At 42.8% G+C, this 27,684-nt stretch overlaps 1 protein-coding gene across 2 annotated transcripts in view; it reads right to left on the minus strand.

Annotated features, from left to right (window-relative positions):
• Window positions 1-27,684, minus strand: part of LDLRAP1 (low density lipoprotein receptor adaptor protein 1) — an 81,374-nt gene that overhangs the window by 37,992 nt on the left and 15,698 nt on the right. For both annotated transcript variants that reach the window (XM_035118289.2, XM_060275796.1), the window contains exon 2: window positions 1,435-1,577. In XM_035118289.2, the coding sequence (XP_034974180.1) occupies window positions 1,435-1,577 (143 nt within the window). The remainder of the gene's footprint in view (window positions 1-1,434; window positions 1,578-27,684) is intronic.

Consider the following 27,684-nt stretch of genomic DNA (forward strand, 5'->3'; position numbering starts at 1 on the left):
CTCTTTTGCGAATTTTGAAAACTGCAGAGGTTAAATGAGGCTTCACAGTGTCATGATTCATAAAGGTAAAGGTAAAGGGACCCCTGACCATTAGGTCCAGTTGTGACCGACTCTGGGGTTGTGGCACTCATCTCGCTTTTTTGGCCGAGGGAGCCGGCGTACAGCTTCCAGGTCATGTGGCCAGCATGACAAAGCCACTTCTGGCGAACCAGAGCAGCACACGGAAACGCCGTTTACCTTCCCGCCGGAGCAGTACCTATTTATCTACTTGCACTTTGACGTGCTTTCAAACGGCTAGGTTGGCAGGAGCTGGGATCGAGCAACAGGAGCTCACCCCATCGTAGGGATTCAAACCGCCGACCTTCTGATCAGCAAGCCCTAGGCTCAGTGGTTTAACCCACAGCGCCACCCGTGTCCCGTCATGATTCATACTAATTCTAAGTCAAGGAAAACAAATTGAATGAAGGATACAAAACAATAAAATTCAAATTTATCACGTAGCGGTTTATTTGGCCCCATAAAACACCTCCACACACCATGGGAGCCCTCCAACGAATTGAGGTCATCAGATGGGCCCCTGCTTAAGATATTCTTCCTCTTCATTTGATGGGGGACAAACATCAGGATCTTTGCTAGCTACCACCCCAATCCACTGCCACAAGAAACCCACCCAAGTATAACTCTACAGATATGCAAAGCCTCCTTTATTCAAGCAAGTTTTTAGTAACTTGCTATAAATCAGGCCACTTTTATGTTGGCTAATTTCCTATAATTGCAAAGCATTTTATGCATTTTATGAACTGCTTTCTGTTTTATGAACTGAATTTTAATGGTTTTTAATGTCACTTGAACGAGTTTCCCTAGTGTTCTTGAACATAAGTTTAGAGTGCATGGCTATAGGCCGAATTGAAGTGTTAACATGTAGGATCTGTAGCAAAAAGTTGCAGTGTGAAGTGCTGCTGTTCAGACGTCTAGTCGCTCCATCCTATTTCCCTCCCTCCTCATTTTCCACCCCCCCCCCAACACCTAACCAGAATTTCATGCCCACTGAGCACTTGTTTGGGGTTCCCCCTCTGCACCCCTAGTTCAAAAATTTCCTTAAAATATGTTTTGTACTTTTGTGAATCTTGGGTTTTTTCCAAACCTGCTAACACCCTTCACTTGACCACAGAAGCAGAGCCCTCATCTGAGATCCTACAAAGAATTACGAAAACAAAAGCACAAGTAATCCACATTTCCAGTAAACTTCCAAACCTATCTTAAGTTTGAATGGGAGATAAAGCCAAAAACTCAGCTTTCAAAGTGCTGCTCTAGATTCAACAGGACAGAGCTATGGAGGCTACACATATACTACTATGGATGCTACCCTTCTAGCCTAGGCCCGTAACGGAGGACATTTAGGGGTGTAAGGGTATGAAGTAAAGGGCAGCTCACCGTGGCCACAATTCTTTTGACAGCAGCAGCGGATAGCTCTTCACCTTTGGGTTGCTCGACGAGGGTCATGCCCAGGTACTTCAGGTTGAAGAGCATACCCTCCAATAAGGTTTCTCTGGTGTCGGTCCAGTTTTCTGGGAGCTCTGTGGAATTAAGAAGGTTTAATGTTTAAGGGTACCTGGTACAAAACATTAAATGATTGGATAGAAGGGATATGCCCCAACTGCCCCCTTCAACCTGGGACACTTGACTTGATGTTTAGGGTTTCATAACAACTGGTTGCACTCAGGACAGGTGGGAAAAAACCAATTTATTAAAAAAAAATCAAAACTTCTAGTTTTGTGTTGCATTTTTCACAAACAAGTGGGGTTGCGAAATTTCTTCTGTTAAAAGGTTTATGGAAGAAATTAATTGGTTTTGTGCTGCTGGAAATATAGAAATAAAACCCAGAGGTTGCATATAACTTCTTTTTTGAAGACTGCCCTGTGACTCATCAATGGTTCATGCAAAGGCTGGGGATGCATTCTGTTAACTCCTGTACTCATAAGGCTCCTCAGTGCCAGCCAAAGTTATAGCTACATGGGAATAAAAGAGCAACAGACTTCCTCAATATATGCTAGTTGGAACAAATTCCTAAGGATAGCATGCATAGCTGGGCCAAGAAATGTGAAGGTGTTATGCTTCATTATAGATTGACACCCCCCCCCCAAAAAACGAACTAACAGCTGTCTCATTTGTACTAATTAACATGGGGCAGAATCGGCAGGGATTTTTTTCTGAGCAAGCTTCCATCAATGCACAAGAGCTCAGCAACAAAATTACTGGAACATCCTGTTGGATTGCACTCGATGGCTCAGCCGGCCAGCCTCCTACTTCACAACCCATAATGGCTCATCAAGAACGGCTGCTTGAGGCAGGGCGCCTTGCAATTTCCATCAGGGCAGGGTCACTTCTGCAACTTATACCATCCTATGTTGAGGAGTGTGGTGGTGAAAAGAGAATAGCTGCATTCAGGCTTCAAGGGTTTTACTGTACTCTGGCAAATGTGATAGGCAACTGGTCTTCCTCCCACCTTTGAAGTTGGCAGGGGTAGGCAGGAATTGTCCCAGAAGATTAAACAACAAGAGCCCTATGAGATCATGCCAATGGCCTGTTCTCACAGTGGCCAACCAGATGTCTACAGGAAGCCCATAAGTAGGACATGAGTTAAATGGCACTCTCCCACTCCTGATCTCTCAACAGCTGGTATTCAGAGGCATACAGCCTCCATCTGATACTGATACTGGAGGTCATATACAGCCGTGATAACTGCCTAGCAGAGAGTAAAACTACACAATTCCCCGCCCCCTTCCCTCATAGAGCTACAATTTCCAGAGTGGTTTAACAATCCCTCTTCCCAGAGAATTATGGGACTGTGGCTAGGGAGTCTCCTAACAACTCTCAGTACCCTTAGCAAACTGCAGTTCACAGCTCAATATGACTTTGTTGCTCCAGCAAACACAGCTGGAAAAGGAAGGCCTTTATACTCCTTCCTGCTCAGGAAGATCCAATGGCCAGCTGGGGATAGGACTAGATGACCCTCATTGTCCTTTCCAACTCTACAATCCTGTGATTCAATGGGCAGAGCCTGCTGGGAAAGTTCTCCAATAAGAAAGCTTCCACTTGAAAGTTCAGTGGTTCACCACATGGGGTAGCAACACTAAAGACACCATCCAAGTATAATTCTGCATCTATCTACTTACTGCTCAGGCCTTGGACCATATTTTTGCTTTGGCCCATCCATTTGCTAGCTTGCAGCCTCCAGAAAGTCACTCAAGAGGAAAAGCAGCTCGGGCGATGGGGTGGGGAAGTTTTCCCAACTCTGCTCTAAAGCTGGTTTAGACCACAGCCTTGAGAGCCACATACAGACAACTCCCCATTTGCACACATTTAAGGCATGCATGACTGCAAACATGTGCATCACTGCAAACCTGGAAGTGGCACAAAAGGAGCAAAAACAGACCTAAAAGAGTGCAAAAACAGCAAAAAATGGCATGAAAACAGTGCCTAGCAATCCCACAAGCCTTTGCAAGTGCAATCCCAGGAGCTCTTGCACCGACCTCTGAGGCCTGTAGAGAGTTGGAGTTTGAGCAAGGAGGTTTGCGGGGGGGGGGGAGCTATTGTGGTGTTTGCAGGCTTTTTCAACAGTGTTCTCGATATATTCAATTTCACTGAAACGCATGGTGCCTCGGAACGTAACCCCCACGTAAATGGGGAGTTGCCTGTTCCAACTAGAAAGCAGAAACTACAACTTCCAGCCTGAGCCTACCCAGTCAAGCACGGGATACAAAGCTCAAGAGAAATTCTCGCATTTCACAGGGCAGGAACGATCTGCACAGCATGACCTGTGCACTTGCTTCTTCCCTCTCACACAATAACCGAGCAGCCTCAAATCTCCAAACCCATTATCAGAAAGACAAACCATCTGTGCACAGGCTTAAGCAGGCTCTCCTCTTCATTAGCTTTTCACAACCTCAAGGCCTGTGTAGTGTCTCATGATGTCACTCAGCCAGAAGTACTACCCTCTTGGCTAGTTGCCAGGGCTAGAAGGATGCACAGCCAGCAATTTATTTTTTACAAGCTCTTCTTTCTGATCCTGCCTACGTGCTTGCTGTCACCATGCATAGGTATGCACTTCTAAAGCATTGGGCAGGAGGGGGGGTGAGAGGGATTGTTGGCAGGGGAGCCCTCTGCACCACACATTTATAGCAATACAGTATACTGTAATATTAAACAACCATGGTTTTCCCCAAAGAATCCTGGGAAATGTAGTCTGTTAAAGGTGCTGAGAGGAGTTAGCAGACAACCCTTCCCCTGAGCTACAATTCCCCTGGGAAGAGGATTGATTTTTAAATCACTCTGACATTTGCAGCTCTCTGAGGGGAACAGCACATGAACAAACTGCAGCTCCCATGATTCTTTGCGGGAAGCCATGATTCTTACTAGAACAAAAGACCTCTAAGTGGGTTACAGTAGACCAGGCATCCACAAACTGCGGCCCTCCAGATGTTTTGGGACTATAACTCCCATGATCCCTAGCTAAGAGGACCAGTGGTCAGGGATTATGGGAATTGTAGTCCAAAACATCTGGAGGGCCAAAGTTTGGGGATGCCTGCAGTAGACAGTCTAAAATAATATTAAGGAGGAGGAGGAGCCAAAAAACAAATCAATAAAATAAACACTGCTACCAAGCATTGAAAGAGAGTAGAACATACTGTAATTCAATAACATAAAATACAAAGCTGAGGAAAACCCTGTACAGCCCTAAATAATGAATGTTTGCAACTAAAACCATATTTTAAAGGAATTTGGTGATTGTTTGTAAGCTATTTGTCACCAGAGATATCGAGTTGGCAGTCTAAAACAGTAATAAATAATAATTCTGGCCTGAGCTCCATTCCTGTCAAGAAGTAAGGTACAATGGATGAGACTCATGTTCACATGAAATTTCCCCTAAAAATTCCTTCGCTTCCCTTCTCAAAAGTACCAGGAAATTCCTCCAAACACATGACCCCCCCCCCGCCCCGGGAAAGGAAGTCTACACAATACAGATTTATCTCCACTGAGGTCTAGCCCAGCCACAATGAATTGCAGTAAGCAAAGCTCCATTCTAAAAAACTGCAGGAAGGATATCGCAAAACGAGACCCAAGCAGGAGACAAGAGGCTAAAATTAGGCACCAGCTCAGGCTATCATTTGATGCCAACAAGCAAAAGGGAGAAGAGGGTTTTTTTGTTTGCTCAGAAAGGCCTCGGGGACACACTCTCCCTGCAAACCTTCTAGTGGAAACAGAGAAGGTAACTGTATGCAGTTTCTCCTGTTTCCAGCAGCAGCGCCAGGTAGCGCCCCCTCCCCCCAAAATAAGAAAAAGCCCGGATCTAAAACGAAATACAAGCAGCTATTGATTTTGAAAAGGGAGGTCCAGATACAAGAGGGAGGAGGGGAGCAAAATTTGCCCCCTCCATTTCTCAAACTTTTTCTTAGCCTGTGAAAAGCATTTTGTTCTCAGGGCACTGAGAAAATTAGGGTCAGCGTAGGGTTTTGAGCTCATCTTATCATCATTGCAAGGTGGCCAAGGGTGGTGTTTGTGTTTTCCTTTCCTTTAGAAAGATTTCCCCAGCATTCCTTCAGCCTCCCCAGCTGCACAGACTTCCTGTGTGAAAAAGCCCTTGGGAGGAGTTGCCATTTCATTTAACAAAATTTGAATATTGCCTGTTTGCAAGAAGGCTTGTAAGTGGCTTACAAAAATACGAAATAAAACATTAATATTCTTGGGCGGGGGAGTAAAAACGAGTATCAAAAAACATTCAAAAGTAGCCAAAAAGAGATAAAGCTCATGTAACTTCTACATGTGCGGAAAGGCTTGCCTAAACAGAACTGTTTTAAGCCGGGGCTGCGAAGAATATAAGGAAGGCGTGTGCCTGAAATCAATAGGCAGGGAGTTCCAAAGGGAAGGTGTTGCAACACTAAAACATTCATTTCATTATGTGGCACGTATAACAGTGCCAGTTCTGCAAAGTGAACTGGTTGAGTATATGGGGTGAGGCAATTCTGCAAGTGAACTAGTCCCAAGCCTTCATACAAGGGCTTCATGCACTAACACTTTGAACCTGAGCAAATGGGCAACCAGAGCAGATCTCCAGGCACAGGTATAATATGCAGAGAGGTCTCACTCTCAAGGGAAGTCCCACATAGAGTGTGTTGCAGTAATCCAACCATAGCTGTCAAGTCTCCCGTTTTTCGCGGGAAACCCCCGGATTTAAATCCATTTCCCGCTGGACTCCTGAATTGAAAAATATCCTGTAAATCCCCCGGATTTGCAGCTCCTGCTGGTACCGGCGGCCAAGTCCCGGGTCCCAGCTGGCTCCTCGCTCACTTGGCTTTGGAAATCGCCTCTGCGCATTCCCTTCTGCATGCGCAGAAGCGATTTCTGGTGCCCAGACATGCGGACACTGTCAGCCCGGCACCAGAAGTCACTATTGTGCATGTCTGGACATGCGCAGAACCGATTTCCGGTGCCACTCTGCCCATGTCTGGGCACCGGAAATCGGGCAGAGCCGGCACTGGAAGTCGCTTCTGCACATGTCTGGACATGCACAGAAGCGACTTCCGGTGCCGCGCCGTCGCTGATCCCTTATTTTCCTATTTGGAAGTTGATGCCTATGAATCCAACCCAATGGAATTAATCCTGGGTTACGTTATGGTACCTTTCCCCCGGGCTTTAACCGAAGTGCAGGAACCCAAAATGGTTGCAGAATGCAGATGAAAGGCCGAATAAAGAATAATAAAGAGATGTTAGGTTGCAATCCTGTACACCAGGTATGTGGGGAGTTGGTAGCCCTCCAGATGTGAGATGATTTGCAAAGTGAAGGAAAGGACACTGGCAAACACCTCAAAAGTCAGGCAAGCCCTGCAGCCCAAAACATGAGAATTTCACCGATATTTTCACTCCCCTTTGAATTAAAAAACTATCCCTTTCTTTTCTCATTCATTAATAGAGGAAGGCCAGGGGATTTTTTTATATAAAAAAAAAACTGCAGAAATTTTCAGCTCAAATCTAGTTAAGATATCGCCTTGCTACTCACTGTTTTGGACAGCTTGTTTATTTTCGTTTCTGGGTTGGCAGCGTTTTATATATTTACTTTATTGTCTTAGCTGGTTGTATAGTTTTGGGTGTATTATTCCTAAGATTTAATTCTGCTTTGATTGTTAAAAGATGTTGTTTTACCATTGTACTGCTGTTCAATTTTTAATTACACTGCCCTGGGATCCATGCTTTACACAAAGGTGTGCTTTTAGAAAATTTCAGAACTAAAACAAGCCTATTTCTTACAATTTTATCAAGGAACTTCCAGCCCACGCCAGAAACAATTACTTTGGCATCCCAGCAAGGCCCAGGACCCTTGACCTTTTGCCATTCCAGCACACATCAGTGGGTTTCTGCTGAGGAGTTGTCAAGCACTGTTGTTCACAACTCGGGCAAAAAGAGCAATTTTAGAAGAACAGAGGGGAGCACTTAAGAGATGTAGCTTTGACTAAGATACCTTTGTCCAAATTCTCAAGCTTTTAACACCGAGAGCAGTTTCTACGATCGGATTCCATATCAAGGTGTGTGTTTTATTGAAGGAGCAGAATATACTATGACCAGCTCCCACCTGTGAACAATAAGAAGGCGTCTGTTGTAAAGTGAGCAAGCAACAACCAGCCCCTTAAAGCTCAACACACCCTGAAAGGTAATCCTACATGACTCATAATTATGCCACCTAATTGCAAAGCAGAATTAGTCAGGGGGGAAATATGCAGGATGACTCAGGAGGAAGGCACTGTGTTCAATAATATGGCACGCTAAAACTGTAGCGAGGGGTTGGACTTACACTGTACACAAAACAGGCAAGCTTACTGGGCTTGCCTGATTTTCTCCAGCTGCTTCAAACAAACAGACCTGCTTTAGGTTTTCAGTAGTGTCTCCCCATTGGCCTCTATGTAAATATGCACCGACACTAATCAATGCACTCATATGCAGGCCTACTCAGAAGCTGCCATGTGACTTCAACTGGGTTTAGGAGGAAAGAGTGTACAGTCGGAGAAGGGAACGTATAGCCCTCCAGATGGGAATTGGGAGTCTTATCAACATCAGCCAGAATGGCCAGCAGATGACGGCGTCATAGTCCAGCAACATCTGGAGGGCTACCAGCTCCCCACGCACCTGGTGTATAGGATTGCAACCTAATATCTCTTTATTATCACTTATTCGGCCTTTTTAAAAATATATATATATAATTTATTGAAAGTTTTACAGAAATTGCTGATGTTCGCTAATTTGTCCCACGTCTGGAACAGAAATCAATCCAGTGAATATGACTTGTATTCACTGTTGCTGCTGCTTTTGGTCCACAAATGATACATAACTGATTGTGTTTTCCCCGCATTAGCATCACATTTCTTGTGTGTGGAAATGAATGGCGTAAAGTTAACATAATGGCAATGCAGTTTACGTATTTCATTTCATTTCACCACAGTGGACATTGAGATGAATAATGTAGTTTTGGGTTGAAGTTTAACCAAAGCGGAAGGGAAACAATGGTGCATGCAACAAATGCAGGGAGGAATGGAAAACAATGCCTTCTTACATCCCTCCTGGGGACCTCCGATTTGCTTCTGCATAATGTATAAAGATGGCCAGATTGTAAGCATAATGTGGCGTTAAAGGGCAATTAGTTTACCATGCCTCATTTTGAACTAATGTGTGCCCTTAGGAACAACTTCCTCCCATTATACTCTTAGCAACAGCCTCTTGATCTTGATTATGCTTACAGGTGTTCTACCATCTTTTGTGTCTAAATAGAGACAATGGCTTCCTTTCACACTGTAGATGTTAATCACCTCAGGATTGCCAAACTGTTGCATCACCAATCACTGCTGCTGTAAAGACGCACTTTCTGGCCTCACTGCTTACGACATATGTATCTGTACCTGCAACGGAGGATTAAACTTAATGGATTTGAATTCTTGTGGATTCGAGTCCAGAAAAGCTTATGCCATAATACAAAACTAGTCCTTCAGAAGTCAAATGTGGACACGGAGAAATGTCCTCAGAAGCAGGGCTGTACACACACTGTCCAGAAAAATATATAAAATCCAAGTTCTGCAAAGGTGAATTTTGCAGCCTGTGTGGATTATGCAAAAGCCATGCACATCTGCATATAGCTTAGTGTGCATTATTTATTCTGCTCTTACTACTTATTTGGAAGAACAGAAACCCACACAGAAATTTCTTCCAGCACTCACTTTAAATACCATCTTCTGCAGCCATAAGGGCTATAAACTTGCCTTTTAAAAATAAGATTCTCAAGATGGGAAATTCTGCAGCCGATACTGAATTGAGATTTTTCTGCTTGGGGGTTCAAATGCAGTATCCAAAGTCTTGTTTTTATGCCTTTTATAGCTTTCTCTGCCAAAGTGGAGAGATCTGGGATGGGGCAGGGTAGAGAAACAGCATAAACCTGGAGTTATTTTAACAGAGTGCACACACATTACATAATGTAATAAACACGACTTTGCGCACTTTCACCAGTAAGCTCTGCCTGCGCTACACAATACAGTGAGGTCATGCAGCTGTGTGGGCAGATTGAGCAGATAAACTTAGGCCATAAGTCATAGTGGAACTAGACTACTGTAGAAAGGTAATGTTGACAACCATTGCTCCGCCCACTTTTGCCTCTGGCCCCGCCCACCAATGGCATGTGGCCCCAGAAGGGAATGTGGCACTTGGAGTGAAAAAGGTTCCCACCTGCTACAGATGGATGCAGAGCTTTTACCCACAAGGGCAGAGTTTCAATGCGTACCAGTACATTCAGTTAAAGCTTAGTGGAGAGAACAGCTGGTATTGACAAAGAGAAGCACATTAACTTCTTCTTGTTTTTTTAAGTATCAGTCTGCAAAATTAATGTTCACACTTACAAAATTACATTTTCAGATAGAATGCTTCACAGAGAGGCAGGTCAGGGGTCACGCAATTGTTGGGTCAAGCAGGTGACACATTTAGATGTTAACACGGCAATGTAACAAACCACTCATATTAATAGAATCCAGCTTACTGCTCAGTTCCACTGAGATTTATTTCAACCATACAGCCCAGGTCTTTCAATAACCCTGCAAGGCAGGTCAGCCTGATAAACACCAACAACTGGTCCCAGCAGGCCATTGAGGCTCGTGGCCAAGCAGGAATTGATTAGGGATCTATTTTATTACAGTATGGCTTCCCCCGCAAAAAAAATAAACAAAAACATATTTCTTGTATTGCTAAGTTTGAACCAGCAAAAAATTCTTTAAGTTTTTAAAACAGCATTTCCCTTTTTTATATAATTGTGTAACCCATTCTGGATTTAATCTCTCCCTTCTTGTTTCATGCTCAGTTACTACCAGTTAGAATTGTCCCTTAGTGCTTAAACATGCATTGAAAGGATGAGGTCAAAGCCATCAAACTAATGAATCATTTTGTTTGCACCCTGCTGCGTCACCGCAGAAGACAGTGCTTTGTTTCCATTGCACCACATCAAGTGATGGTGAGCGTTGTCATTTTTCTAACCCAAGAAAGGGGGCACAGATGGTGTGGTCAACACCAGTTCCATTATCTCCACAACCCTGTCACAGAGGTCACTAGTACACTCCCTTTAGAGAAGGTCTGAATGTTTCAAAGATAAGTGAATTCCAGCATACTTCTTGGAATGCAGTATTAAAAATCAGTTTACAACTGAATGCTTTTCCTTAACTCTGTTCTTTTTAAGCCATTGCCTCTCCAAACACGACCTGTAGCCAAAGGATAGTTTTTGAGTGCATTTCTTGGTTAGCAAAGAGAGAGGTCAACCACAAGTTAAGGACAGGCAACATGCTAAGCCAAACCTTGCCTTAGTGTGCTGTAGCAGCAAAAAGGACCAGCCAGGAGCAAAGTGGCTGAGCTAGTAGCCATGATGGCTATGCTTTCCCTCCAATGCCCGTGGCAGTATGTCTCCGAATACCAGTTACTGGGAACTGCAAGTAGCCCAGATGCTGCTAAGCTCAAGCCCAGGTTGTGGGTTCCCCAAAGGGATCTAGTTGGCCGCTAGATGGGTCATTGGCCTGATGCAGCAGGCGTGTCTGAAGTGACAAGCTGTATGAATAAAGAGCATTTGAGCGTGTGACCTTCTACAAGGCTGCAAACAGCTCAGCAACGCTCTCCCATCCTACCCCGCCAGCTTGAAAAGCACTTTGCAAGCATGCCAGGCTGTGTGGGCTGGACAGGAACAAGCCAGGAGCTGGGAGCCCCTCCTTCCGATTCCTGCGTTGACAGTTTCTACCAGCTTTGCAAAAGCCACTTAACCTTTCCGCCTCGTTCCTCTTCCACTCAACCTTTTGGTGCAAGGACATGAATACAGAAGACCTGGACCTCTGAGGAGTGCAGGGATGATTAGTGTCTAGCATTTCCAAGTCCCTCAACTGTGAACCCAGCAAGGAAGGCAAGGGCACCGAAAGCAGAGGGAGTCATTGGAATAGGTGGCTAATACCCTCATTATCTCTAGGAGGCTAGCAAGGGCCAGAGGGTGCCAGGTTCAAATACCACCAATGTCACAGACTCAGCTTGAAGCATTTCTCAAACCCTGACACTCTCGCGATCCCCTATAAAATGGGAATAAGAACAACCTCCTTCACTGGGCTGTTATGGGGGCAAAGCTGTTTTTAACACTTTCTCCAATATGCAAATCCACCCTTTGTCAAAACAATGGCTCACCTCACCAATCAATTACTACATTTCTTTGTTGAAAATGACAACTCCTACAACTGCATGTGTATTTGCCCTTGTTGATATCACCTGTTGACTGTAAGCTTCCAGGGCAGGGACCTAACCACCTGAAGGGCAGATTACAGGCTTTACTGAATCTACTATAAAAAAAAGACTAGAAGCCCCAAAATTCATCAACTGGAACTACTGGTAGCAGGCTACATGGTGGCTCAGAATAGCTAGTTAACTACAGTACTTCACCCCATAAGCGACATACTGGAATTTATTTATTTTAAGATTTTTATATACCATTGGATTGCAATAAAATCTCTAAGTGATATACAAAAAAATACATAACAAGTTCTCAATAGAAGCTAAAAACAAGTATTTAGAAGCATTCCAAAGATAATCAGAATTGACAATAAGCTAAAAAGAGATTAAAAATTCTAATAATAATAATAATAACTTTATTATTTGTACCTCACCCATCTGACTGGGTTGCCCCGGCCACTCTGGGTAGCTAATAATAACAGTAATTTTACATGCCTGCATATGCTTGCCTAAAGAAATACCGTATGTTTTAAGCAGGCATTGGAAATAGTACAGTAAAGAGGCCTGCCTTTTGTCACTAGGCAAGGAGTTCCAAAGTGTAGGTGCTGCCAAGCTAAACGATTTGTGTTGGATGACCTTAAAACCTATTAACTGGGTTACCATAAATCAGAGAATCCAACACAGAACTCTAAAATTGGCCAGCAGAGCTGTACAAAAGATCAAGCCAGATAGAATTAATTAGTACTCATATTGCACAGGTGAGAAACACTGAGGCTGGGATCACAGGGCCAAGGTTTTTTTAAAAAAAAATTAAAAAGATTTCATTTTAATGCTACAGCCACCATACAACAAAGCACCCAGAACACCACCAGCAAATTCCATGATTTATTTTCTGGCCATCCCTATGTATAAAGCATAAAGGTTCACTGGTGGCTAGGAATGGAAGAGTCTGTCATTGTCACTTTCTCCCACTTCTGGGTAAGTTTGTGATTTATTTTTTAAGTTAATGAAAATGCATTAGTCCATATTTCTCTTTATATCTTTCTCCCAATATACATCTCTTAATAAGCAATGTTTGCCTAATATATGCTTTTGCAACCAATTTCTCCTAACATTTGCATGTTATTTTCACAAACATAAACACTTATGCACACTTACCCCAAAGATACACATTTTTGGCTTGGAGAACTGCAAGATTCTGAGAAATGCAAAATTCATTTCGATCTGAGCTTTAGGAAAGTGAGAATTAGGTAGCTTTGCATTAAGATGCAACCCGAACTGAATTTCTTACCCACACCTATGGATAGCATAACAATAGCAGCAACTACAGTATAAGTACAGTACACTGCCACTGGCAGTATCCAATTCTTGTTACACAGAAACCATGGAAGTGCTGTTGATTGAACTTGGACCTTTATACATGCAGAGCATGTGCGCTGCCAATGAGTTTTGGCCTCTGCACTATAATACACAAATAATAAACAGTTTAACAGCCACACACCTGGCCCACATCTGTTCAGCAAGTGCCTTAAGAGCAAAAGACACTCTGCAACCATTCTTAGTTTACATTTACACTCAAGAAAAGTAGATTTCAGGGGCTACCCTCCCCATACAACAAGGAATAATCACTTCTGAGCAAATAGCTGGGATAGGGCTCAACTTAAGCCCAGGCACACCAGGGGTCAGCCCCAGCACCTGCCTGCAATTCCAGGGCTCAACTGTGACTATACAAAGCAAGCACAGACAAAAGTGCTCCAAAGTAGCTGCAGAGTGCATTATTATCTACCACCATAGCTGCCAAGTTTTCCCCTTTCTCGCGAGGAAGCCTATTCAGCATAAGAGAAAATCCCTTAAAAAAAGGGATAACTTGGCAGCTATGTCTACCACCGGGCAATTGGTGATCCTGGGAACAATGGGTATTAATGGAGACTGCCTGACCAGAGGGTGCCATTCCCAGACAAACAATCACTCCTCTATCTCTTTGTTTCTCTATGTATATAGCTTGCTGCTTCTGCTGGCTTTCAACGTTGTGTTATTGTTATGACGGTAACTACACAACACATTTATAAACACTTGGTACCCACTCTAGTAAATCAAAGCAAGCCCATCACACCACCGACAACTTAGGAATCCTAAGTGCCAAGGCTCTTGTGCTGCCAGGATTTTTTTGAAACCCAAAAATATTGTGGTGTTTATTTTTTAATGGATAGTGAAATTTGTGAGTTTGGACGATCATGCCAAAAATCGGGTGAAGTCACGTCAAAGTCATACTTCACTATGTTGATTCAAAACGGTGCCTGGTGTCCAAAAGTAAACAAAGATCCACACCTTGAGAACCCCTGTGCTGAGTTTGGTGATAGTATCTGAATGTATAGCAAACAGACTACTTTTCAGAATATATAATAGATACAGATAAATTACTGCAGCGGTGGAGAATCTGCAGCTCACAGGCCTAGTTAGGTCCATCAAATATCCCAATTTGGCCCATGAGACTGTTATGGCCAAGCCCATGTGCCTCAGCACCTGACTTCAGGTGTGGGTGGGGCAGGTAAAGATGCCAAAGGGGGGGGTTGCAGGCACCTGATTGCTGAGTGGCTGCTTGTCAATGCTTTGGAGAGGGCGAATAAGGTTTGGAATATTATGGGAAAGTATTCTGAAATCTTGGTCACGGGGCAATTTTAATACAAAAGGGCGGGAAGAGTGACGTCTAGAACAGCATTCCAGAGCCTGATGCCCTCCAGACATCAGATACTTGCATCAGTCCCAAAGCTGGTCTAGAAAAATACGGTAAAGCAGGCTCTTTGGAGCTACATTTCCTTAAGCTGCAACATCCAGAAACAAGATCAACTGGCTTCCATCTGCATGCTAACTCTCCAGGTGGGACACACTTCACAGACCTGTCTGGATATTGCTAAGCATTCCAAGAGGCAGCTATTCACCAGAACGTCTTCCTCTTTTTTTTCTTTGAAGATGTGCCTCTCAAACGTCTGTGTTGTGTGTGGCAGAAATATTAGCAAGTTCATGCAGTAGGTTACCATAAGTAAGTTCTATCTTAAGAGAGGAAAACGCTAATGAGACACACATGCTTTGGCAACCTTTCAACTGGGAGAAAGAGCCAAGAGAAGGGGGGGAGAACCGCACATCCAATTCCCCAACTCAAAAATGTAGGGTTATGTCAGTTATCCTGATGTAGCAAGAACCCAAATTGCTCCAGCCTGCAATTTGTTTGCATGCTTAACGAGAGGCTGAAGGAAGTTGAGAGAGACAGAGAGAGTCAATGACCGCTGGCAAGATCAGGGGCTCCTGATTCCATCTCCATTTCAAGTCTTGGTTTAAGTGATCTTTATAAACAAGAGCAGGGTTGTTCTCTGCGGTGGGAAGAATTTTGCAGCCCCAGAGAAACACAATGTCCTGGAATGACTCAAGACAGTTAGTGAGCAAATGGAACTGAAGCAATCTGGCCTCCCCTTCTTTATGTACTCCCAAGACATTAACCCAAGATGGCAGCCTTGATCTTAAAGCAGAGGTGGGGAACCTCAGGCCCAGGGGCAGAATGGATCCATCCAGGCCTCTCTGCCTGGTCCCTGGGACTCTCCCAAGCCCATGCCCTCCCCAGACTCCTTGAGTGCTTTGGCCTGATGTTCCAAATATCAGTTTAGTAATCCCAGTCCTAGAAAAACAATTTTTACCTCCTGCTTTGGAGCCACAGCTGCCCCCCATCCACATGGAATCCTTCAAGACGGGAAGTTGAAGAATATATTTCCTGCCTGCTTAATAATAATAGCCTAGAGATGCACAGCAGCAAGGAAAGTGTAGAGTGGCCCATGGCTACCAGCCCATTTAAGCTCTGTTGTGCTAACCAAGGCCTGGTTCACCTGCGCAAGAAAATAAGGTGAGGGAATCCTGAGGTGAAACAGCAGAGTGTGCCATTTCAGAGTGCATTCCTTCCCACATAGAAGGGGGGGGGAGGAAGAACAATTCATGCATGTGAACAAGCTAGCATATCAGGCGGAAGGATTCTAGCTCAGCTGCCTCCCTGAGTGCTAGTACAGTGGTATCTCTAGTTACGAACTTAATTCTTAACCTGAAACTGTTTTTAACTAGAGGCGTGCTTTCACTAATGGGGCCTCTTGCTGCCGCTGTGCCGCCAGCAGACGATTTCTGTTCTTATCCTGGGGGCAAAGTTCTCAACTCGAGGTAACTCTTCCAGGTTAGCGGAGTTTGTAACCTGAAGCGTTTGTAACTCGAGGTACCACTGTATTGTTATAGGCAGGGTTTTTTTAGGGTTTCTTTTTTTTACAGGTCACAAAGCACTAAAAAAGAAAACCCACCTGAGGCCCCAAACAGACCACCCTAACACCACACATTTAAAGCTCTATGACAGCACTTTGAACTGCCATGGCTCCGCCCAAATAATTCTGGGAGCTGCTATTTGCTAAGGGCACCAGAGCTGCAATTTCCAGAGTTCCCTGTGAAGTGGGGTTTATTATTAAAATGGGATGGTTGTTAAACCACACTGAAAATTGTAGCTCTGGACAGGAATAAGGGGTCTCCTAGCAACTCTCAGCACCCTTAACACACTACATCTCCCAGAATTCTTTGGGGGAAGCCATGACTGTTTAAAATGGTATCATAGTGCTTTAAGTGCATGGTGTGAATGTGGGCCTGGTGTAACACATTCTGTCGACTCCTTCATTCTACTCGTTGTCCCCAGTTGGGGAAGGCTGATCTACTGCATGTCTAGAGATGGCCTCAGTCAATAGAGCATGAGACTCTTAATCTCAGGGTCGTGGGTTCGAGTTCCACGCTGAGGAAAAGATTTCTGCATTTCAGGGGGTTGGACTAGATGGCCCTTGGGAGCCCCTTCCAACTCATTCTATGAAGGAACTTGCTTTAAACCACCCCGAGGTAGAAAGTCAATTTGAGATCCTTTTCGTCTAGCTAACACGGGGCACAATCCACTGGGACAATCCTCCTGTGTAGAAAAAGCAATTCTGTGAACCATGCTCTTGCACAATGCCGGTTCATGTCAGTGGAGCTTGTTCAAAACCATGTCCCAGCTGATCAGAGCAGGACCACCGTTCATTGTCCAACTCACTAGTACTGCCCAAGCTCATCCAAGGCTCACCGAGGGGTTGGGGAACAGAAGAATGGAAACCACAGGTACCTAAAAAGAGACTGGAAACTTTTTAAACAAAATCTGGAGGACTCAAAAGAACAAAAGGTTGCAAGATAAGGAACAGCCTGGCATGTTATGGCATGTTAAATCAGGAAGATTCCTTATATTGCACCCTTGTCTCCCTGCAACCTCCCCCCACCCCAAAGTCTCTCCACAGTGAAAGTGAAGATTTAAGGGCTATAATGGATAAACATTGTTAGGTCTTGTTTTAAAGGTCAGCTTGCAATTACCCAGCAGTATCACACAAGGCCAGTTAAAATTTACCCCACACATCTTTGTTTCTATCAACAGAGCTGTTTTGGTCCAATTATTGTTTGCTCAGCAGTTAGGCCATTTTGCGAGCTTAAGGCCTTAAAATGCCATTTGATAAGCCGTAAAGAGTTTCCAACCCTAGGGCACATGTAAACACAGCTCTTGCTTCAGGTTTTGTTTCCATGCCATCTCTGTAAAAGCATATTTTAAAGAAATGCATACACAAACAACCCCCCCCCCCAAAATCACTTTCAGTAAATTCTGCCCCAAGCTTCAGCCTTGTACATTGCCCTCTCATGCCCGTCCTTTATTCTCAAGCCTATGGGAAAAGTATAACATGAACCAAGATTATTGCCCTTATTTTGTGTTCTCAGACGTTGGACAATTCAGTGACATTTTTCTTCTTGCAGAAGACCAGAATGTTCTAATTATTATTAAGCATGTGAGATTGAACCTGACCCTGAAAGTTTATACAGCCAGGGATCGGCAAACCTGCCTATTTCATTTTTGCTCGGTGTTATAAAATCATATTGGGGGGGTTGCAGGACACCATTATTAATGAACAGAGAGGGGTAACCACAGCTTGACAGCTACGGCTACCCAGAGTCCTTCGCACCACCATTTCGCCGCCACAGCTTGGCTCTCCTTCCCTCCACAGACCCGCACCCCCTCCGCAGGGATTAACATATTCAAACACCTCCTAAAATCCAACATAAACTCTGCATTTCCCCTTCGCCTAAGGACAAGCATATGCAACCCTTGCCTAGACATCTGCATTTCCCCTTCGCCTAAGGACAAGCATATGCAACCCTCGCCTAGACAATTATCACAGACAATTATCATAAACTCCACCAAGTAACGCAGCCCATTTTTATACAGCCTTACCATTTTATACAAACCTTATACAAACTTGCTATGAACTTTTACCTTCTCGTGATTATATGCTTGCTTCTTGTGATTATATGTCTGCTGGCCTTATGTGCCTTAAATGTGAGAAACCCCTTATATCCCTTGAAAGGCGTCCCTCCCTATATGCCTAAGAACCTAACCACAACCTCAGTATTACTCTTGATTAATTAGACTAGTGTTCCTCTGTATTAGAAAATAGGTTTGTTAGTATCTCTTTGTATTAGAAAACCACTGTTTTATATTTTAGAACTGTATACGTCAGGATGTATTAGAAATGTTTTCCATACTTATTTTCTGTGCAACCCTTCTCTGACCCCAAGCCCCCCTGAAACCTCCCCATCACCGTCCCATACCCAACGAAGGAAGACACGGACAATAGAAAGATTAGCTTGACAACTTTATTCAAATAAATTGCCATCCTCAACGTAGCCCACCCTTCCATGGCCTGGAGGAAAACACTGCCGGGCGGACTTCCACCCCATGGAAATCGCCAGGAACTGCCCCACCTCTGCACCCATCTTGACTGATTGCCCTTCCTGCCAAACAACAGGGAGCACCATCAACGACAGGAGAAGAGAGATTGACATCTCTCCATCTGAAAGGAAGAGTCATCTCCGCACCCCGTCGCCCTTGTCTCCCCCTCCCTCCTAGTCCAGAGATTTCCATGCATGAACAGGAGGGTATATAGGGGGACTTCACCATTTCCCGGGGTTCCTTCCTTCTTTCCAGAGGCAGGGACCCTACAGCTGTAGCTTTGCATTCTGCAATAAAGGGATCAGTTTGTTTTTCCTGACAGCATCGTGTGGTCTCTGTCATTTTCCCGGCGGAGCTGAACTTAGTGCAAATTTTGGAGCTTCCGACCCGCGTCTGTCCTTCTTAAAAGGCAACGCATTTTGGGGTACATTTTTCATAACAATATGGCGAGCCAGGGCAGGAGACTCCGTTTAGCCGTACTCTTGGGGCGCCGTGGTTGGGGAGCCCAAGCGCACCCAGCCATTTGCAGGGGGGATCCCCTTCCCCGACTGTCCCTGGAGTTCTGGCCTAACTGGGATCCTTAGCGGGACCACACAGGGAAAACAAACAGGATCCAGACGGCCGTGGGGGTTGATTTTACAAGATTTTTCTTCTCCTGATTGTTGCGAGGTGACCAAGCTTCAGGAAAAGAAGGCAGCGCGCTGCGACGTGAGTATCAATAGGGAAATTGGCTTTTCGGGGTGGGAATTGTCACAGCAATCAAACTCTTTCCTATTTTTCATAGCCAAAAAAACCCAAAGCCCGTCGGAGTCTGCCCAGGCTGGAAGGTTTTGCGGCTGCCCTTTTCCTCCCCAAGGCTTGTTGTCCGTCGGAGTTTTGCCCAGATAGCGAGCCTTGGCAACTCTCCCTTCTCTCGCTTAGCTATCCCGGGTGAAGACGCCCCTCTGCCATGGCGACCTTTTGTTAGGTATGACCCATGACCAGAGATTGCAAGTGCGCCCGTTCCCTTTTCCTACTTTTCATTCCTCAGGTCCGATCTGGCATTGCGTAGGCAAGCGTTCAGTAGGACCTGAGTCTAGAGAGCAAGAGGCAGGGAGATTGCTGTGGCACTATTAAATTGTGGGTGGGAATAAGAGTCCTCCTCGGAGTGTGCCCACTTTCCTAGAACGTTTTCCTAAGGAGACTTTCCAAACCCCATTTTTCCCTTAGAGAGCCCTTTAGCAAACCTTCCCAAGCCCACTTTCCTATCGGAGTCGGTCCACTTTCCTATCGGAGTCTGTCCACTTTCCTTAGACGTGCCCCACGTTCCCAAGGAGTCCCCAGAACCCCGAGAGACCCCACAGCCCCGTCGGAGACTGCCCAGGGCTAGAACTTGCGCAAGTGCCCCTTCGGAGACTGACCAGGGCAAAAATGGGTGCACCCCTGTCCAAAGAGACAACTCTGCAGGCTTCAGGGGAGAAATAAGCCCAAGGAGAGCTTACTTCCCGTCTGAACTCTGATAAACGCCTCCAATTGTATTTAAGAAATGTTTCAGGGTCTAAAAACAAAACAAAAGGAAAAACCAAAACAAAATGCAAGCTTGCTTAAATAATTTTTATGTAAGGGCTTGATCAACCCAAAAACATGGCAAATATTAAAAAGAGTGGAAGTAGTGTGTAAAGGTTTGTTTTAAAGAGGCTGTAGAAGGGTTTTTTTTCTCTCTCCAAAAGTATAAAGAGGTGTGTGTGTGTGTACCTACCCATTTTTCAACAGAAAAGAGGGGCAGGATGGAAGAAAATAAAGAGTTGTAACTTTGAAAATGCTTGCTCAATGCTTTGAAAAAAATTTCGAAACTTGAAAATATTCACTTCATAAACTCCAGCTATAAGTGGATAAGAGATGTACTCAATGTTTAGAAATGTTGTGGGGTTGTGTTTAGATTGGCCACAACATCCATAGACTGCCTTCTTAAGTGTGCATAGTTAAAACTGCCAACTTGTTTTAAATTTCTAGTATAAAGAAACAATGTTGAACCAATCAATCTTAAACATGATAAATATGAGAATGAGGTGTGCAAATGTTGTTATTGAGAGAGGCTACAAAGGGGAGTCTTTCTCCAAGTGACTAGAGGAATATTGACTAAAGGAAAATTGAACAGCTATTCCTATAAAGGTGATTTGTTTGTCAAAAGTAGAGCTTCCATAGCCAGGAATTGTCTATCTGAGTCTAGTTTTAACTTTGATTGTGTTGGACAGAAGGGTTATTGTCGGGCTCCTGATATCAGTCTCTTAAGGAAAAAAACTCATCTGCTAAAGGGTTCTGTATAAAGTTGGTATTTTCATTCAAATCTTGTGAATCCTGTATCTTAGAGGGTTAGACTAAATGACCTCAGGGTCCCTTCTAACTTCCATTTTAGAGCTATGTGAAAGGCAATGTGTCTGATGTGGTGATGGGTTGAAATTCAGCCCAGCTCTGCTTTCTGGCAAGGAAAGATTATTGGTTTTCAGAGTTGGAACAAGAGTGTCATTGTTGTTATGGAGTGATTATATAAGTTTTTATCACTTTCTCTATTAAGGTTTAAAGTTTAAGCACATATGAAAGTCTTGAACATTTCCCAATCTTTATCCAATCTTAAGATTTGCTAAAGGCTTCTATATAACGTTGGTACTTTTAATCTTCCCCTTCCTTATTTTTCCCTTAGTACACACGTGTGCTTCCGTGATAGGGCATAGCCCGTGTTTCCTTCCCAGTCAGGCATCTGTACTCAAATGTATGTGTATCCTAAGGGCGGTGATAGTGTTGAGATCCCCATATTTCAGAAGGGGTGGACTAGATTACTCAAGCACTGAAAAGTGAGTTTAAACTCTGGTGGCTTAGTGAAATGGCCTGAATTCAGTCAAGCTTTACTCTTTGGTGGAGAAGGATGGAAAGACAGATTTTTAAAGTTTGGCATGAAGAGTTTGAGGTGCCACTTAGAAAGAGGTAGAGATGGTATATCATACATTGGAAATGAATGTCTGGTGTTTCCCCCCCCCCCACCATATTGTCAGCTATTTTTTAACTGCAAAACTCCACCCAACAGTTCAAGCACATACAAATTCATAATCAAGCAGAATGAGCCTTGACCATCCCTGTACATAAAGGCCAGAAGAATTAGTCTGGAAGATGGTGAGGCTGAGATGAGTGAGAATGTTGAATATCATTAAGTCTGCTCTGGCCATATCACCCATAGATAAGGGGGCAGAGAATTTAGTCTGCCATGGCTGTAATAAATTAATTAAAAACAAACGAAAACATTTGCAATTACGAATTCACCCCGAACCCTGTAGATAAAGGGGGCAAATCAAGATTTATTTTGCCTGGGGTATGAGATGTTTATATAGTACAGTAAACATGGCTAATTAGTGCCATGACTTCATTAAGGAGTTTAATTTGACCAAACTTTTATTGCAGCTTTCTTGTGAAAGTATTGGGTTGGGTTGTCTGTGAAAACATTGGGTTGTCTGGATGTTGAAGTTTTATATATTTAAAGTTTAAGATTTATAAGCCTGCTTCCTAAGCAGCAAGGAACAGGAAGTAAGAGGTGTCAGAAATATCTCAGGACACAAAAGCTATAGAAATGGATTTAAACTGACCAAAAATAATTTAATTTGACCACTTTTTGTTGCTGGTTTGGTGGAAGTGTAAATTGTTGGGTTTCTGTGTAAAATCTAACCTATTCACCCTTCCCTTCCTCTATTCAAATGGTAATTTAGCCAACACCAGCAACACTTTCAAGTGGTACAATGGATTTCTGAATCATGAACTTTGTACATGCACAGAGGCTATGCCAGCTTGAAGAGAAAAATAGAGAGAAAAAGGAGGTTAAAAACAAAACAAAACAAAAACAGCAACCAAATGCTGAAGGGCCTGTGCCATGCAGGGGAAAATTTGTTTAAATTTCCTTATGTGTCTTTGACTCCAGGGGGTCACTTGAGAAAACAAAAGGGTCAAGTGTTGGACCATCATTCCAAATCTAATATGCAAAATTCTTTCCAGAGGTAAATATCTCAGCACTCCCACTTTGAGTTCATCGCTTGAGTACTTTCATCGCTTGAGTACTTTTTGTTGTTGTTTGTTTCCCCTTTCAACAGGATACTGATTGTGATTTTAGTCAAGGGCTTAGAAAAAAAACTCCAGACTATGCAAACCAAGGGTCTGCTCCCCCTTTCCAATGGGTATTCAGGAAGCACCTTCAGATACTTATCTCGCATTTGCATTTCACCCCAAGCATTAACTCCTGCATAACCTCCCCCCTTGCAAAGTTCCAACCTAACATGCAAAAATTATTCTCACAGCTTTCCCAGGAAGAACATTTCTAAAGGATATGTGAACCTTTAAGAAGACTAAACTCCAGTAACAAGTGTTTATTTTTTCCTTTCTCCCACAGCAAAAAAAAAAAGGGGGGGGAGTGAAGTGATACAAACAGTAATTTCCTTTTTCCTCTTTTATTATTTCTCTTTGGCTTTGACGCTTCTCTTTAGCTTACAAATAATCTGCTTCCATTTATTAAATCAGTTTTTCCATTATGTCTATGAAATTAATCTAACCATACTTGTACAACTTTAGATTGCTACTCTTTATTTTCATTTGAGATGCTCATTATTAGAAATTGTGTGTTTTAGCATTTATTTATTTATTTTGGTTCCTCATATGTCAGTGTTTTGTTTTGTTATATTTTGGGGCATGTCCATCAGTCCATCACGTGGAATGCCAATATTAACCTGTATGGTCTTTATAATGTCTTCATATTATTTGATAATAATTTTTTTTAAATCTGAGATTTTTGTGTCAAGTCCTTCTTAAAAAAAAAAATTGTTGTTTGAGTGGTAATCTAAATATCATTTTGTTTTTATTTATGCATTTTTTCTATTTCTACTTTTTCTTCCTGTACATACGAATGTAGCATCTAAGTCATTCTTTCCTGTAAATAATAATAGTAATAATAATCCCTTTCAAACAGGATACGCGAACCTCCAAGAGAATTCAGAACCACACATGGAAAATGTTAATAACTTATCAATTGTGTCCTAATTAACAAAATTGTTGTCCTCCACAGCCAAACTAGGTGAAGTAAATTAAACAGACTGAGTAGACAATAACAGCAGTAATTAAATATGAATGATAATAATAATATTTAAATGAATAAAATGCTTAACTATGATCACATATTATTTGCAGCTTCCCAAGAAGAACTTTATAGAATATTTTCCCCTTTATTATTATTATTATTTAACTAATTATATCTTCAGGCCCCAACCCCCTACAGGCCTATTTTCAAAAGGATGTTTTACAGGAAATCAAATGCTAATACCATCCCCTCACCACCTTACCAACCTGCCAATGCATCACAGTGGCCGCAACAATTTATTCCCATAAAAGACTTGAGAAACTAAGTAATTGAATTATGAAGGGCATTTTATCTCTTAGCTATAATGTTTCAGCAAGGTTTAGAAGTGCTGTTAACTTCCTCCCAGTGACTCAAAGGCAGACAAGAAAAGCCCTTGTGCCCAAGGTTGGAAATACATGCAAAAGCAGCAAGAATTATCTCAAGTTCACCCAATTGCCTCAAGATATACAAATGGTGTAGACTTAACAATGCGAAGGTTTTATGCATTATGTGTTATTATGTAGGAATGCTGAAATGTGTCAAATGGGACGGACAAGGGGGGGGGAATGAGTTACAAGGATATTTCTTTTTTTATTTTAGACTGTGCCCTCAAGATTGTGCAACTGATATATAATTATGTTTTATGTTACGTGATATTCTGCAGAAACCTTGACCTATGTCTGACAAGTATATGTTATTTCCACAAAAGGGGGGGGGCATTTTTGTGTGTAATTGCTTTCATGTTTTATGTATAGTTAGTTATTGTATAGTGTAACATTCCTTATGCACCCAATGGTGGTATTATTCCTTATACGCCCAATGGAGGACTCGCCCAATGGAGGACTCATGTTTTCTAAAAGATCAGGCGATTGCATAGTCCATTGTTGAGATTTAGATCAATTTATGACCACATTTCCTTATCTCACCTGGCACTTTGTAGTGTGCCAGCCTTCTTTTTACCAAGAAGCAGTTTCAGGATTCATGAAACCAGCAGATACAAGAAGGTGTATATGCCTTGATTTACCTGGAATGATTCCTTATAGAATTAAATTGACCAATTTGGACATGTGCCCTTTTCAGAATGGTTTTTATGGGGCTGTATAAATTATAATTGGGTCAGTTCTAATTGGGCAAGTGAATCCAAGGTGCAAGTAGCTTTCTCCCTTTAAGAGTAACTGAGCAACTCCCTACTACAGTGCAAGACCAGAGCCTATAATAAAAAAATCCCATAGAAAGCCCAAGGCAAAGGCATCTCTCTCATGACATGTCCAAACCTGTGGCAGCTATGGTGAGTGCCAGGTGACATGGTCGATATGAAAGCCCTAAGGGGATTCACCAGGGATTGTTGCTGCTGTGCCATGATGGAGGTGTGAGACCAGAGGAGAGCTAGCTTTGACACCTGACAACACACAAAAAGGTAAAAACAAACAAACAAACTACGCTTTCCAGTCAATATTGGTGGATCTTCTGGTAAATGTAAAGCATAGACCACTTGTTTTTCCCATAAGTGCTAGAATACTGCTGCATACAGTGAAATGGAGAATGCGTCACTGTCGATTATATGAGGCAATGATTGGTTGTTACACAACAATATTGCCTCAGAGAGGGGACACTGTTATAAAATCATATTGGGGGGGTTGCAGGACACCATTATTAATGAACAGAGAGGGGTAACCACAGCTTGACAGCTACGGCTACCCAGAGTCCTTCGCACCACCATTTCGCCGCCACAGCTTGGCTCTCCTTCCCTCCACAGACCCGCACCCCCTCCGCAGGGATTAACATATTCAAACACCTCCTAAAATCCAACATAAACTCTGCATTTCCCCTTCGCCTAAGGACAAGCATATGCAACCCTTGCCTAGACATCTGCATTTCCCCTTCGCCTAAGGACAAGCATATGCAACCCTCGCCTAGACAATTATCACAGACAATTATCATAAACTCCACCAAGTAACGCAGCCCATTTTTATACAGCCTTACCATTTTATACAAACCTTATACAAACTTGCTATGAACTTTTACCTTCTCGTGATTATATGCTTGCTTCTTGTGATTATATGTCTGCTGGCCTTATGTGCCTTAAATGTGAGAAACCCCTTATATCCCTTGAAAGGCGTCCCTCCCTATATGCCTAAGAACCTAACCACAACCTCAGTATTACTCTTGATTAATTAGACTAGTGTTCCTCTGTATTAGAAAATAGGTTTGTTAGTATCTCTTTGTATTAGAAAACCACTGTTTTATATTTTAGAACTGTATACGTCAGGATGTATTAGAAATGTTTTCCATACTTATTTTCTGTGCAACCCTTCTCTGACCCCAAGCCCCCCTGAAACCTCCCCATCACCGTCCCATACCCAACGAAGGAAGACACGGACAATAGAAAGATTAGCTTGACAACTTTATTCAAATAAATTGCCATCCTCAACGTAGCCCACCCTTCCATGGCCTGGAGGAAAACACTGCCGGGCGGACTTCCACCCCATGGAAATCGCCAGGAACTGCCCCACCTCTGCACCCATCTTGACTGATTGCCCTTCCTGCCAAACAACAGGGAGCACCATCAACGACAGGAGAAGAGAGATTGACATCTCTCCATCTGAAAGGAAGAGTCATCTCCGCACCCCGTCGCCCTTGTCTCCCCCTCCCTCCTAGTCCAGAGATTTCCATGCATGAACAGGAGGGTATATAGGGGGACTTCACCATTTCCCGGGGTTCCTTCCTTCTTTCCAGAGGCAGGGACCCTACAGCTGTAGCTTTGCATTCTGCAATAAAGGGATCAGTTTGTTTTTCCTGACAGCATCGTGTGGTCTCTGTCATTTTCCCGGCGGAGCTGAACTTAGTGCAAATTTTGGAGCTTCCGACCCGCGTCTGTCCTTCTTAAAAGGCAACGCATTTTGGGGTACATTTTTCATAACACTCGGTTTCTCATTTTTCTCAATCTTAAACTCAAGTCTGCCCCATTTCCACAACAATTTCCAAAAAAAATTTTTAAGGTCTGCATGAAAAGCCATACACTTTTTGAGGATTCTTTATACAACAAAATAGTATCAGGAAAAAAACAAGGGAAAAGGGTAAGATAGAAATTTTAAATCAAATAATGGAGAATGAGAAGAAATTAATTTAAAAACCAAATGACGTGAAAATAAACCAAAACATTAAGATGTTGCAAAGCCGGTTTGCAATGATTATTAACCAAGAAGTGGAATGGAATATAAAAAGAATGAGACAGAAAAGTTTTGAGCATGCAAATAAATGAGGTAAACGGCTGGCTTGGCAAATCCAAAAAAGAAAATCCCAAAAGACAATTAACAAAATAATATTGGAAGGAAAAGAAGTAGAGAATCCGAAAGAAATTAGAAATGGCTTTGTAAATTTTTATAAACAGTAATATATAAAAAAGCTGGAAAGGAAAATGCAGATAGAATTGAGGAATTTTTGAGGCAAAAAGGAGTGCAACAAAGCCCGACAGAAAAGAAAGAGCAACTGAACAAGTTAATAGAAATTGAAGAAATCCAAAGTGCAATAAAAGAACTAAAAAGCGGAAAAACACCAGGACTGGATGGATTTACTGCGAAATATTATAAAGAGTTGAAACACACCCTAATTGTACCGTTAAAAGAAGTAATGAATAATATAGTAAGGAGAATTACCAGAAACATGGAAAGAAGCATATATTACATTAATACCAAAACCAGATTCTGATTTATTACAAGTGAAGAATTATAGGCCGATTTCATTGTTAAATAATGATTATAAATTATTTGCAAGTATTTTGGCAAATAGATTGAACAAAATATTGAATGGAATAATACATAAGGCCCAAGGAGGCTTTCTTCCTGGCCAACAAATGAAAGACAATATAAGGAACATTGTTAACATTATTGAATATTTGACTGCCAGGAATGAAAAACAAGCAATATTAATGTTTCTGGATGCAGAGAAGGCCTTTGATAAT

The sequence above is a fragment of the Zootoca vivipara genome, chromosome 6, assembly GCF_963506605.1.
Source record: "Zootoca vivipara chromosome 6, rZooViv1.1, whole genome shotgun sequence".
NCBI lineage: Eukaryota > Metazoa > Chordata > Lepidosauria > Squamata > Lacertidae > Zootoca > Zootoca vivipara.